Below are 12,415 nucleotides of genomic sequence, written 5' to 3'. Positions count from 1 at the left end.
AACCGGACTCCCCAAGGAAATCGTGGTAACAGATCTAAAACCCTTTTGCTCAGTCTCTTATGCATACCCAAAGAAGGACACAAAGGATACGCAGCAAGGTATTTCATTATTTGATTGAAATACTGTGATTCTTGCATAATATATACGTGTGCTGCCATCAATAGAAGGAAACTAAAAAGCATAATTAGCATTATAAGAAAGGTGAAAAGATTAACAATTTCACCATTGTGCAATAAGAGGGAATTTATGCTGGCGTATAAGGATTGCTCTGTGGTGTGCTCCTACCTAGCGCTTCCTAACCTAGTTTTGCCTAGGCTGGGTGATCTGCCAAATCCCTGTCGGGTGATCTAACTTGCCATTACCTTAGGGTAAATGTCAGCGTGCTAGCTGTCTTGGTTTAGAGATGGACTGCATCACTCACACAAGGTAACGGGAATCAGCTGAGCTGGAATTCTGGCATGGAGCAAACTTGCACTGTCAGCCAAGTGCTCTTCTAACCTAAACAAGGAATTTTGCTCTGTATATATTTATATACAGAACCACTACCATGTTCCTTATTTAGGAACAGCACCCATGTAGCCATGTCAGAGTCTCAGTTAAGCCACAATTGTGTATTCTAAAATGATAGTTCTGTCGCCTAATGGACAATAACAACATTGTCATTTGTGCAGTGAACTTTATCTCTTGTACTGAACTTTCAAGGTGTTGTGATAGTATGCCTACAATGTGGAAATGTAAGCAATGTAGTTTCACAGAATATTTTATCCTGCACAGATACGCAAGCTATGTATGACAAAAGTCATTAAAGTCATTGTGTAAGACAGAAGCCAACTTAAGAAACATGAGCATGTAAAATGGTGGTATTTCTACCCAGACCTATCCTAACCATATGACAGGGGACAGAGCCTTGGTGGGGCTTGGCACACTACTAGCAAAAAGAGAAGTGCATAAATATTGGAGGTCGCCAGATGCCCACCACTGAGGGAATGAAGTTTGGGCATGGACCGTTCGGCAAAATTGGAGAAACTGATTTATTCAAGCCGGGGGTGCCCCAGGAAACACCAGAAGATTTGGAGGAATTGGTGGGCATACTATGGGTTAGACACGGCAAAAGAGAATTCAAAGGGTTGAGCGCACGCTAAATACAGGCAATCATTGATAAGATTTTAAGGATCCCCTGCGAGGGCCCTCAATGTGTGTGGTTGTTTCATGTCCATACCACAACTAATAAAGTGTTGTTATCAAAACAATTACCAGATGAGTGTTTTTACTCCAGTGTTTTAGTGTGGGCATAGTGTTGTCCACCAATGATACCTAAATAATTGCATCATGCTTCAATCTTTGTGTAAAAGGATATGAATCCATCATTTACTGCCCATTCAGTGCCTCAAAGACTTGAGTGCATTAACTCCATAGACAGTGATCTTCAGCTGTGCCAGCTCCCTCTACAGCACTTGGCAGCAGAACTCTCAGACTTGCCATAAGAGCATATTAATAATAAAAACCAGATTCTATAGGATTGTTTAACACTGATTGCAAATGTGGGTTTAACCCTTCATATGCTTTTACAGTATGATGATCAACGTAGAAATCAGAGACTTGCCTCGCAACTAGTTAGCAAGTGAAAACAACACTGAAGGTCCCATTTTACTGCAGATACATTTCACAGTATACTTCAGCCTCACCTGTGAGATTCCATCATGCCACAAGATGGCGCTCATGTTTATGATGACATCTTTGCCTTTTGGTGCCCCTGGGTCTAACTTGCCCACCTTTACCGGCTGGAAATGGCCTTCCTGAGATATCTGCACATTCAAGATATCATAGGTGACTGAGGCATCACCGTTTACATCAAAGAATATGATCTCTCCACCTGCAGTCTTAAAGTGCACATTTCTTATATAATGGAGAACCTAAATGGGAAACACAAAACATAAGGTAAAGCAAAAATAGTTTCAGCACCCTATATGTTGAACAGGTACTTCTTTCACATCCTGTTCCTACCTCTATTTCCCTTTTCCATCATATCTTCAGATTCACCCTTCTCCCACTTCCCTCACTGTTGCTATGTTTGGATCAAGGTGCAGTATGCTTTCAGTGTAGGGTGACGAAGAGCACATCACTGCAGAAGGAAAAGTGTATTTATGAGTGTCATGTGCATGTCTACAATGAGCACAGTTCCTGTGTGAGTTCAGAGAGATTCATGTAGCTGTATCTGTGCAGGGTGTGTCTGTGTGAGTGCTAGATGTGACTGTGTGAATGCAGGGTTGGGTTGTGCCTCTGCAATTATGTACTGATGGTATTCCTGAGTGTATGAATGATGAGTGGGAAATGTGTGGGAATGTCTGTATGAGTTTAGTGTAAGTTCTACCTGTGTGTGTATATACGTGTGTGTGTGTGTGTGTGTGTGGGTGTGTGTGTGTATGTGCGTGTGTGTGCATGTGTGTGTGTACGTGTGTGTGTGTGCGCATACAAATAGTGAGCAGTTTGCCTGTGTAGTGGCAGGATGACTAAGCGAGTGCAGTTTAAGTCTTGTACTCATGTAAGTGTAGGGTTAGTAATGTGCCAGTGTTAGTGCAGAGAGAGTCTGTGTGAGTGCAGTCTGTGCCTGTGTGAAGGCAGTATAGGGGGTGTGCCTCTGTGAGTGTGGGCTGACTGTGTTCCTGGTTGAATGAAGGATAAGTGGTCATTTTGTGAGAGTATAGGAGTTTCTGTATGAGTTTTGTATGAGTTCTGCCTTTGTGTGTGTGAATATGTGTCACTGTGCATGTGTGTTTGTATGTGTGATTATGTGTGATTGTGCATGTGTGTGTATGAGCAGTTTGCCTGTGTAAAAGCAGGGTGACTGTGAGAGTGCACTTTGAGTCTTGTACCATTGTGAGTGTAGGGTTGGCAGTGTGCCTATGGTTGTGCAGGGAGGTCCGCGTGCAAGTAGGTCTCAGTCCTCTGTTGATTCTATGCCCACTTTTTTGTGAAAGATTTTCCGAGTCTCAACTTTAAGGTTTAGTCGGGAGCAGCATCTTCAACACCACAACCATGGGTGCAGGGCTGAATGGGAACAACTGGGAGGGTCAGGAGTTTCTGGAGCTTGCTTTGTCTTAGTAGCTCACACAGGAGGCCAGCAAACTAGCCCTTGGAGTCACTCTGGTAGTTCTGGGTTCAAGCAGTAAGGCAGTCTTCAAGAAAAAGGGCAGTGCTCTAAAGTACGAGGCAGGCTTGAAGCAGCAATGCAGTCCTCTGGAGTAACGAACAGTCCTTCTGAGAGCCCTCCACAGGTCCAGTAGTGTACTGAAGTTGGTCTGAGGGTCCAATATTTATACTTAATGCCAGCCTTTCAAGTGGGGGAAACTTCCAGACTACTACCACATCTAGTTCTGGAAACTTACTTCCTTCCCCTGCCCAGGCTCTAAGTGGTCTACCGTTACAAAAACCTGGTGCCAAGTTCCTTTGTGAGTGTGCTGAAGGCAGCCATTTGAAATGTAAGTGGGGCAGGAAACAGGTCCGCCTCACCCATCCTGGTAGGATTGTCTATCCTGCCAATACCTAGTCCCCCTTTATCTCACTGGTAAGAATACACATAGAACAACTGCCAGATATTTGCAGTCATGTGACCAAGGTGTGGACTGCAGGCACCAAATAGGACAACAAAAATTAAACTTTTTAAAAGTGGCATTTTCAGAATTGTGATTCAAAATCTGACTTTACCTTTAAATAGGATCTTAAATTGCAATTCTTGAAGGACAATGTTACATTTTTTACCTGTTCCCAATTAAAAGTTAGTCCTTAGTAAATGAAATAAGATAATCCCAATCTTATTCTACAGGAGAGGTAGGCCTCACAGGGCCTACCCCAAAGGTGACATGGGTATTAAAAAGGGGAGGTTTAGGCTGGGAAAATGGTTTATTTTGACAGGTTGAATATGCAGTTCAAAACTGTACACAAGCGGCATGGCAGGCCTGAGACATGTTTTACACGGCTACTTAAGTGGGTGGCGTACTAAGTGCTGCGGGTCCACTAATTATATTTAATATACAATCAGGTGTAGACCAATTTTACCATGTTTTAAGGAACAAGCACAAGCTTTATAGAACTGGTTAGCAGTGATAAAGTGCACAGAGTACTAAAGTCAACAAAAACAAATGTCATCACACAGGAGGTGAGAAGGCAACAATTTTGGGGGAAACTGCATTAAAGACTGTCTGATGTAACACAGACTAATTGAGTGACAGAGAGTGTGTGACAGTGAATAATTGAAAGTGAGAGAGTAAGTGTGTGTGAGAGTTAGTAAATGAGAGATTGAAAGAATGAGTGAAGGACATAAGGAAATAGGGTGGCAGAAAGTGAGAGACAGAGAGTGAAAGTGTGAGTGAGTGACTGGGAGAGTGGACGAGAGGGCAGGTGAGAGTGAGTGGATAAAAACAGAGTATGAGTGACTAATACCGTTAGTGGAAGAGAGTGAATGTGAGCATGTGTGATAGTGACAGTGAGTGATAGAGTGAGAGAAAGAGTGAATGAGAAAGGATGAGTGGCAGAATGACTGAGTGCTCTTCACTGCGTGGGTCATTGCAGCTCACCCACGCTTTCCCGCAATTCTGGACCAGGAGGAAAACAATACCCAGGAGGCATAGCGCGCAGAAGTGCTACTAAAGGAGGTTGCCGGCTTGCGCACCCATAGCCACTCTTCACTGCGGAGGTCATTGCAGCACGCCCACGCTTTCCTGCAATTCGGGGACAGGAGAACCACAATACCCAGGAGGCATAGCGCGGGGAAGCGGCCCGCGGAAGAGGCTGGGCTTGGCCCCCCTCTAACAACTTGCCTCTGACCTAAGGTACTTTACTTCCTTTTGTTTGTCTCTTACTGGTTATTTGACATCATGAGGCAGACAGAAGGTCCCGGTGGACAAAACAGGGGGTGGTAGGGTAGCAACACTTGATGCGTTCCTGTCAAGAGCAGTAAGCGTTCTCTCACATGAAATCGAACTGACAGAGAGACGCTTATCTATGGAACCACTTCTTCTTTGTAATAGGTCACCAATAGGGAGGACCCCAGAAAATTCCCCACATACTCCATTAACACAATTGACCTCATCTGATGACCTTCCACGTGGCCAACGGGAGCACTCACCTACCATTCAATCATCTCCCATTTTCAATCGGAGGAATGCTGCTTCACCATCGCTCACCGATTCTGCAACTGATCCCCCAGTGAAGCGATGCAGGGGCACTGGGGCCGACAAGCCCAAACCACTCAAAACCAACCGAGCCACTAAACCTCGGGCGGTTCACGCTAAGGCAGTCACTTCAAATCTTCCTACAACATCAATGCCTCTGACTGCTAATGCCTCACCCCGTGAAACAGTTTTTTATTAGGCTTTCTGGGCAGAAGTAATTACATTTATGTCCACCTTACTTGATTCCATCATGCTGAAGCTAAATAAAATTGAAGAGACACTAGACGACTTTGAGGCCCAAAAAACAATCACCGCCCTTTAAATCACAACCCAGCCTGTTGACCTCTCATCTGCAGCTATGGATAAGCCCGAATCTGATGCGCTTGCCGATTGGGGTGTAAATCCCTCACTGTCCCCGGGTATTTCAACATGATCATTCACTCAGGGTGGATTGGCCCCCTCAGCCCACACCCAACCTATTGAACAATTGGTGCTTCAACCCCCAATGTCCCTGGGCAGAAGGGACAATGATCACCAAGTACCTCAAGGACTGGGTGAACCAAGATTGGGACCTTATGTAGCAGGAATTCAAGACCCCCCGAGGTAATGGGGGTAAACCAGCAAGTCCTTCATCTTCCACCTACATCTTCCCCCCTTGCGTTGGTCCTGGCAAATGTTCTTCTTCTGCAGGTCCAGCAGCATGAATCCACAACACATTTAATGGACAAATGCTTGCACTGACAATCAAATCGTCTCATGGACTGGGGCATGGGGAGTCATTAGCTAGCTAATAAGATCATCATGGCGAGGAGAGTGGGGTGGATTGGTAACTCCATTAAAACTGTTGCAGGAGACTGCGTGGTGATACATTTTAACAAAGCCCACTTTGTACCGCTCTTCTTAAAAATCTCCATAGAACACCCCTTAGAAGTACGCAGATAATTCCTTTAGAACTAGAGTACTTCTATAAGCAGGGTCCCCCACCAGGAATTGATCCAACTGGTGGGTTAAGGCCAGCCACACTTATGCCACAACCCTTGGATTATGCAAGCATTGCCTTGGGGGTCGGGTTATCTAATGGATTTACTCCCCTTTCAGACCTGGAAGCTTGTGATTGACCATCAATTTCCACCTACCCCCCAGTTACCTCACCAGCCAATTTAGCCCCCGGCCCGCAGGTGTCCCCCACATCCCCCCAAACCCAGAGATTAGTGGTTAGAAATAGGATCAGTCTGCCATCATGGAATGTGGCAGGGATTTGCAAGGTACCGTACATTTCATACACCAGTGGAGCCCTCAGTGTCAGGCAGAGCCAAAGGGGGACTATTAACTCTAACCTCCAACAAGTTACCTTTTCAAGTAAAGCAGGTAGGTGCCCAGAATAACCACTTCCAAATTCTCTAATTGGAGCCCATAAATGATAGCCATTGGATTTTTATTAATTTCTATAATAACGAATTTGGGGGGAACATGAAGGGAGTGGCAGATGACTTAAACAATGAGTTAGGCCTACATAATTAAGTTATGATTTTGTCTTAAGTCTGTCTTAAGTTTGTCTTAAGACAAACTTAAGACAAAATCCTAACTTCTGTGAATACCAAAAGTAGTAAGTTTAGGATTTTGTCTTAAATTAGTTTTGTGAATCGGTCCCTTAGCCTTGGTAAGATCACTGAGAAAGGAGGGCAAGCAGGTCAGAAACAAATGAGTGAAGGATTTAAGGGAGAAGGCATGGGATGACCTCGAACAAGCCACCAGCTCAGGAAATAGTAGGGAGTTTTGGAAAGTTATAAATGCCCCTTATTTTAAAAACACAACACACTTAGAGGGAGAGGTGTGGATAGAGCGCTTTCAAGGGAATATGCCTCTTTTTCCACACATACCATTATCCCGCATGTTGTTACAACTAACCCTGGGCGTAGTTCCTGAAGTAGCGCTACGCATAGCTACGCGAAGTGCACTTCGCACTACGCGAGCTACGCGTAGCCACGCAAACTGCTTGGTGTACTGTGCAAAATGCTGTTCGCACTGATTGCACAGTGCCGGATGCTTGTCCGCACTGTGCAATCAGTGCAAACAGCATCTTGCACAGTGCAATCGGTCGTTTTCTGCCGCTCCAGTAGATTTCTACTCGAGCTGCAGCTTTCTCAACGCGGATTAGTAGTTTCTCATCGCAAGCGGTCGTGAGCATACACGACCACTCGCAATGAGAAACCTGACCTTCCCGCATTGAGAATCTCACCAGGAGGTTTATTTTCCACGCTCTCGATCGGCAACTTGATGTTGCTGATCGCGAACGAGGAAAAAGTCTCGCCGGGATGTCAATTTGCTTGCTCGCGGTCGCCAACTTGACGTTGAGAACTGCGAGCAAGAAAAAATAAGTGCTGCGCTTCGCTACGCTACGCAGGATGAGTGTTGCGCTCTATAAAAACCGCAAATAAATATTAATAATAATACACTTGTTTGCACTGTGCTACGTGCAATTCACGTAGTGCAAAGTAGTGCAAACCTCGCAAACTATGCGAGCGTAGTGTAGTGCTTCACCCAGGGTTAGTTACAACGCAGTCGTTATAACGACCGTGTTGTAACAACGCATTCCATTACCCCGCAAGTACTAACAATGACTTGCGGAGGAGGGGGGACACTGGATGTTGGAATAGTAAAATTTACTAATCCAACTCAAGTCTGTGCGGACTGTAGGGAAGGTATTGGATTTTAAATCCAACACCATCTCCCCCCTCCGCAAGTAAGTCGTTGTATCGACTTGTGGGGTAATGGTATGTGTTGTCACAACGCAGTCGTTGTTACAACCGCGTTGTAACAGCATGCAGGGTTACGGTTGTTTACTCTTTGAAGATATTTTCGGACGAAAATCCACCCTGGAACCTCTACAATCTGTCTCATCACCCCCTCCCCATAGAACCCTGACATTCACGCTACATGAAGTCAGAATAGGGTTCGAAGCCTGTATCCCGGGAATGGCCCCGGGACCCAATGGGATCCCAATTGACCTTTTTTCAGACCAATTGCGATATGTGCGTCCCCCTATTAACAATGTCTTAAACAGTATAGCGGTGGAAGGGCCCCCTTCCATCCTGGAAACACAGTGTCATAGTCCCAATCTTCAACAAGGGAGACAGGGGCAGCCCAAAGAACTATAGACCCATCTCCCTTCTGGACACAACTGCCAAGTTAATGGGCCAGCTGTTATTAGCCAGGCTAAAGGACTGGGCACTGGAAAGAAACATCTTAATGCAGGTGCAATATGGCTTCCAGAAAGGGAAGGGGACAGTGAACCAATGTCTCAACCTCTCGCTCTGTATAGACAAATACACGAAGGCTAAAGGTGGGAAGTTATACATGGCCATTATGGACTTGTCAGCCGCCTTCAATTGTGTGTCCCATCAGAAGTTGTGGCTTAAAATGGAGAGAAATGGGGATCGATCCCCTGAACATTCAATTCATCCATCAGCTTTACGTCAATGCTACTGCATGTGTGAGGTACAGCCTAAATGGAGAGTGCACACGCTCGTTCAAAATCCAGAAAGGTGTCATGCAGGGATGTGTCCTTGCCCTGTTTCTTTTCTCCTTCTACACTAACGGGTGGAGGCAGCCCTGTCTGGCTCGACACCAGACATGCCTAGATTTGACAACACTCCCCTTTCAATATTTGCTTACGCTGATGATGCAGTTTCTGTTCGATAGAAAACAAACTTGGTCGAACTTGGTGACAGCAAGATCCCTGAACATAGAAAGAAGCCCACAAGCTATGAAAGGTTTCACTAAGAAGCTGTGAGCCAGTCCTGTGGACACATTTAAAATTATTTACCAAGCGAAAACAAAGGAGGCGGCAACCTATGGGGCAGGAGTCTGGGGGATGGCTCACATTGAACAACTGCAGTGAATGGAAGGCATCTTTTTTTAAGTCCAGGGATCTACTACCACCTTCATCCTCCAACTTTATTTAGCATCTTGAACTAGCGCTTCCCTATTTGTCTGACTCTATTTGACTGGCGCCGATCCTGCCGGGGCTCTCTATTTGGTGAAGGTCGATGGTTAATCTAACCCAATGTATAATTGGTGACTGCCTGAAGATGGAGGGTACTAGCAAGATTGGATGGCTCAAATACGTAGAAGCAGAACTAACTGCTATTGGGCAGGAAGATTTGTTCAGGGACCCTTTCCCTTGTAGAAAGGTCCCGAAACAGAAAATAATTGAGCTATATATGCAGAGGGCCAATTTTGCTTGCATCATCAAAAAGCGCTTACTGCTTATGCCCTTGTTCCGCCAAGATCTGGGGATGGTTATTCTTACCTCTCACGCATCACTAGAGTCCAGCATAGATTGATTTTGTTGTGATTCCGCTTGAACTTCATTCCTTTGATGCTTAGGTTTTCAGAGAGGAATGCTGACCTAAGTCTGTGTCTGTGTCCCTGTGACAACTTTTTTCCCAAGTCTGATTTACACCTGGTAATGTTTTGTAAGTTCTACCAAAGTGAAAGAGAAGCGCTTATCCTACCTATTTTAAGGCCTATTTTAAGGCGTCACAATTTTAACCAATGCAGGGTGGCACTGTGTTTTTTAAAGTCCTTACCTAACCCCTATGTCTGCTTCCCAGTAGCATCATTTCTGTGAGCCTGCATGAGAAAATGAAAGTTGATGGTTGCGTTGTCTTAAAGTACTGTAAGAGGCACCTAAATTCAGTTATGATTTTGAACAGTTTTTATGGCTTTTTACAATATTTGTGTGACATTATGAAATTGTTCTTTTATGATCTATTTGTAAACAGATCGAATAAAGATTTTAAACTAAATAAGTGAGTGAGAGTGACTGGCTCGGAGTAAGTGAGAGTGAGTGACTGAAGAAGTAAATGAGTTTCTCAGAGGGACAAACCTATTGAACACTCATTCTGTCAGTATATTTCACTTTCTCATTGAAATCTGTGGTAAGGTGCTACCACCACTTTCAAAGCTCTCCAGCTCACACCTACACTGTGCTTGTCAGATCTTCAAAAGTGCGTTTAACTTAATAATATAACTTAAATACAGCTAACTGTTTAAAAAAACACAAAAATATGTGCAAAAAACAAATACAATTACATTGCAGCCACATGTTTCCATCCACTTATTTGCTCTGCATCTTTAAGTAACGCAGAGTGGCAAAATAATACCACATTGAACTATTACCCATGAGTAAAGCACTTAGCTCTAAATGGAAAAATGCCCATAACTCAATATGTCCAAAAACGAAAGTCACTCACTCAGTCTCTCCCTCACCCAATCACCCATCTAGTCATTCTCCCACACAAGATTCCACCCCACTTGCGGAGATTCCACCCCTAGTGTGGAAACTCTGCAGTTGTAAAGATACTACTCACAACTTACCTTTGTCAATACCGAAAAGTAGTAAAGTTAGAGTTTTGGCCTAAACTTAGATCAAAAGTCTAACTTTATCTTTCAGAATCAGGTCTGAGTGATTAGCTCACCCTTTCACTCTCATGCACTCAATCACTCTCTCACTTACTCAGCAATTATAAATTCTATTATTTGCTCATCTTTCTGTGAGTGTCTTCTATTCCTGGCCTTTAACTAATTCTTTTATTTACCTTCTTAAGAGTTCATATTGTTTTGACCAATACTATTACATCTTTTTACCTGCCAGGGCCGAATGTTATTGATGTCTGCACATGTTCCATGCATGAAAGGACCTTGTCCAGGTGTGCAGGATATCAATGTATCCAATGCACTTGCAAATGCATAAACTGCTAGGTAACTGTGGTACGTGTAGCTCAGATCATTCAGTTCAAATATAGATGCAGTTCGCTGATCCAATGAATCAGTGTTTGAGCAAGACTCGATGCATCTCTCATGCACCCCACTAGAATTGATGTCTGCCCTGCTGCTTGTGGGCCATTGACATTGGAAGGCTTGCTCCCAAAATTGTTTCATAAACACATCATCAGGTGATGTTGTTGGATGGAGGCTAGACAGGAACTCTTCAAAGCCGGGCATGGGTCCTGTAGAAGGAACCAATCCTAGAGTACCATTTAAAATTTTCCAAGCTTGGTTTGTGAACATTGCTGGAGTTATAGCAAATGATGCAGAGAATATCCAGATGTACTCTGTTGCATTATTAGTGTATAGGTGTTCCAATAGGAGCTTGACATGGACTTCTGCACTGTGGACGATGATCACCTTCACCGCACATGCTTGGATGCTTTTCACAACTTGGACAACCTTCTCATAGGTGTACCGCAGATGAATTTGTAGCATGAATGCCACGCATCCACCAACTACCTCTATCCATTGCCTCACTTCTTGGCCCCCCAGCAATCCCAAGTCATCGTCAGAAATGATCATCCCGACCCATGTCCAACCAAAATGGTGAATCAGCCGGGCCAGGGCCAGGTTCTGGAAGGTGTTACTTGGCACAGTGCGTAGGAAGGACGGGAACTGGACCTTGTCACTGAGGGTGGAAATGACAGAAGAATGGCTGACCTGGGGAAAAAAAAGAGTCATGAAATCATTATCGGATCAATTTACTTGTGAATTTAGATGAGTAGTTACTGTGAAGGAACAGTCTACCAGATGGTTAGTTGTACACAACTAGTATTAGATGTATCCCTAATTTAACACACATATTGATTTAAGGTAGGTGGTTTCAAAGCAGAGGTTCTGCCCAAACCAACAAAGTGTTAAACAAGAGAGCAAGTTATCCCACTGTTTGTCCTGTTATACATCTATTTGACTATCTGCATCTCTGTCAGCTCGTCCTCCTTTCTGTCAATTTGCCTGCCTGCACTTCAACCTGTCTGTCTGTCTCTCTACATATCAATCTGTCTAGTCGTCTGTTTTATTAACTGTGAAACAGTGAAACTAATTGATCCAATAGTGCATATACTATTTGTGTTTGGTATTGTTAAGGGTGTTCCTTTCTAAAAGACAAGGGTCTACTAATTGAACAATGGTGGTGGTAGCAAGGAGCTGAGAAAGGTGTGCTTCATGTTCCTGGAACAGACGTCTCCCAGGTGAGTATTAATCTAATCTGATGATTAGGTTCACTGTAGATCAACGCCTTTTTAACCTGGGTGACTATGATCCCCATTCCCAGGCTATGGCCCTCTAATTGGTTGTACAGACTGGGGTTCCTGGTGTGCAGGCCCTTTTCTCTCTACCCTAGGTTAGGGAGGCTGTCACTCTCCCTGGTAAATCCATGCAGTCTGTTATGGCTGGGGCCCCTCATTTAC

The 12,415-nt window shown here is 44.3% G+C and overlaps 1 protein-coding gene across 1 annotated transcript in view; it reads right to left on the bottom strand.

The window, feature by feature from the left end:
* LOC147693326 (extracellular calcium-sensing receptor-like) overlaps positions 1 to 11,528 on the bottom strand; it is a 42,293-nt gene extending 30,765 nt beyond the window's left edge. The window contains exons 1-2 of the mRNA XM_086935931.1: positions 10,824 to 11,528; positions 1,686 to 1,913 (exon numbers count right to left, since the gene is read on the bottom strand). Coding sequence (XP_086792057.1) covers positions 1,686 to 1,913; positions 10,824 to 11,528 — 933 coding nt within the window. The remainder of the gene's footprint in view (positions 1 to 1,685; positions 1,914 to 10,823) is intronic.
* Between the last annotated feature and the right edge of the window lie 887 nt (positions 11,529 to 12,415).

This window comes from Lissotriton vulgaris, chromosome 8 (genome assembly GCF_964263255.1).
Source record: "Lissotriton vulgaris chromosome 8, aLisVul1.2, whole genome shotgun sequence".
Taxonomy (NCBI): Eukaryota; Metazoa; Chordata; class Amphibia; order Caudata; family Salamandridae; genus Lissotriton; species Lissotriton vulgaris.
Note: the sequence above shows the minus strand (reverse complement) of the source record. Positions and strands in the feature narration are given on the sequence as shown.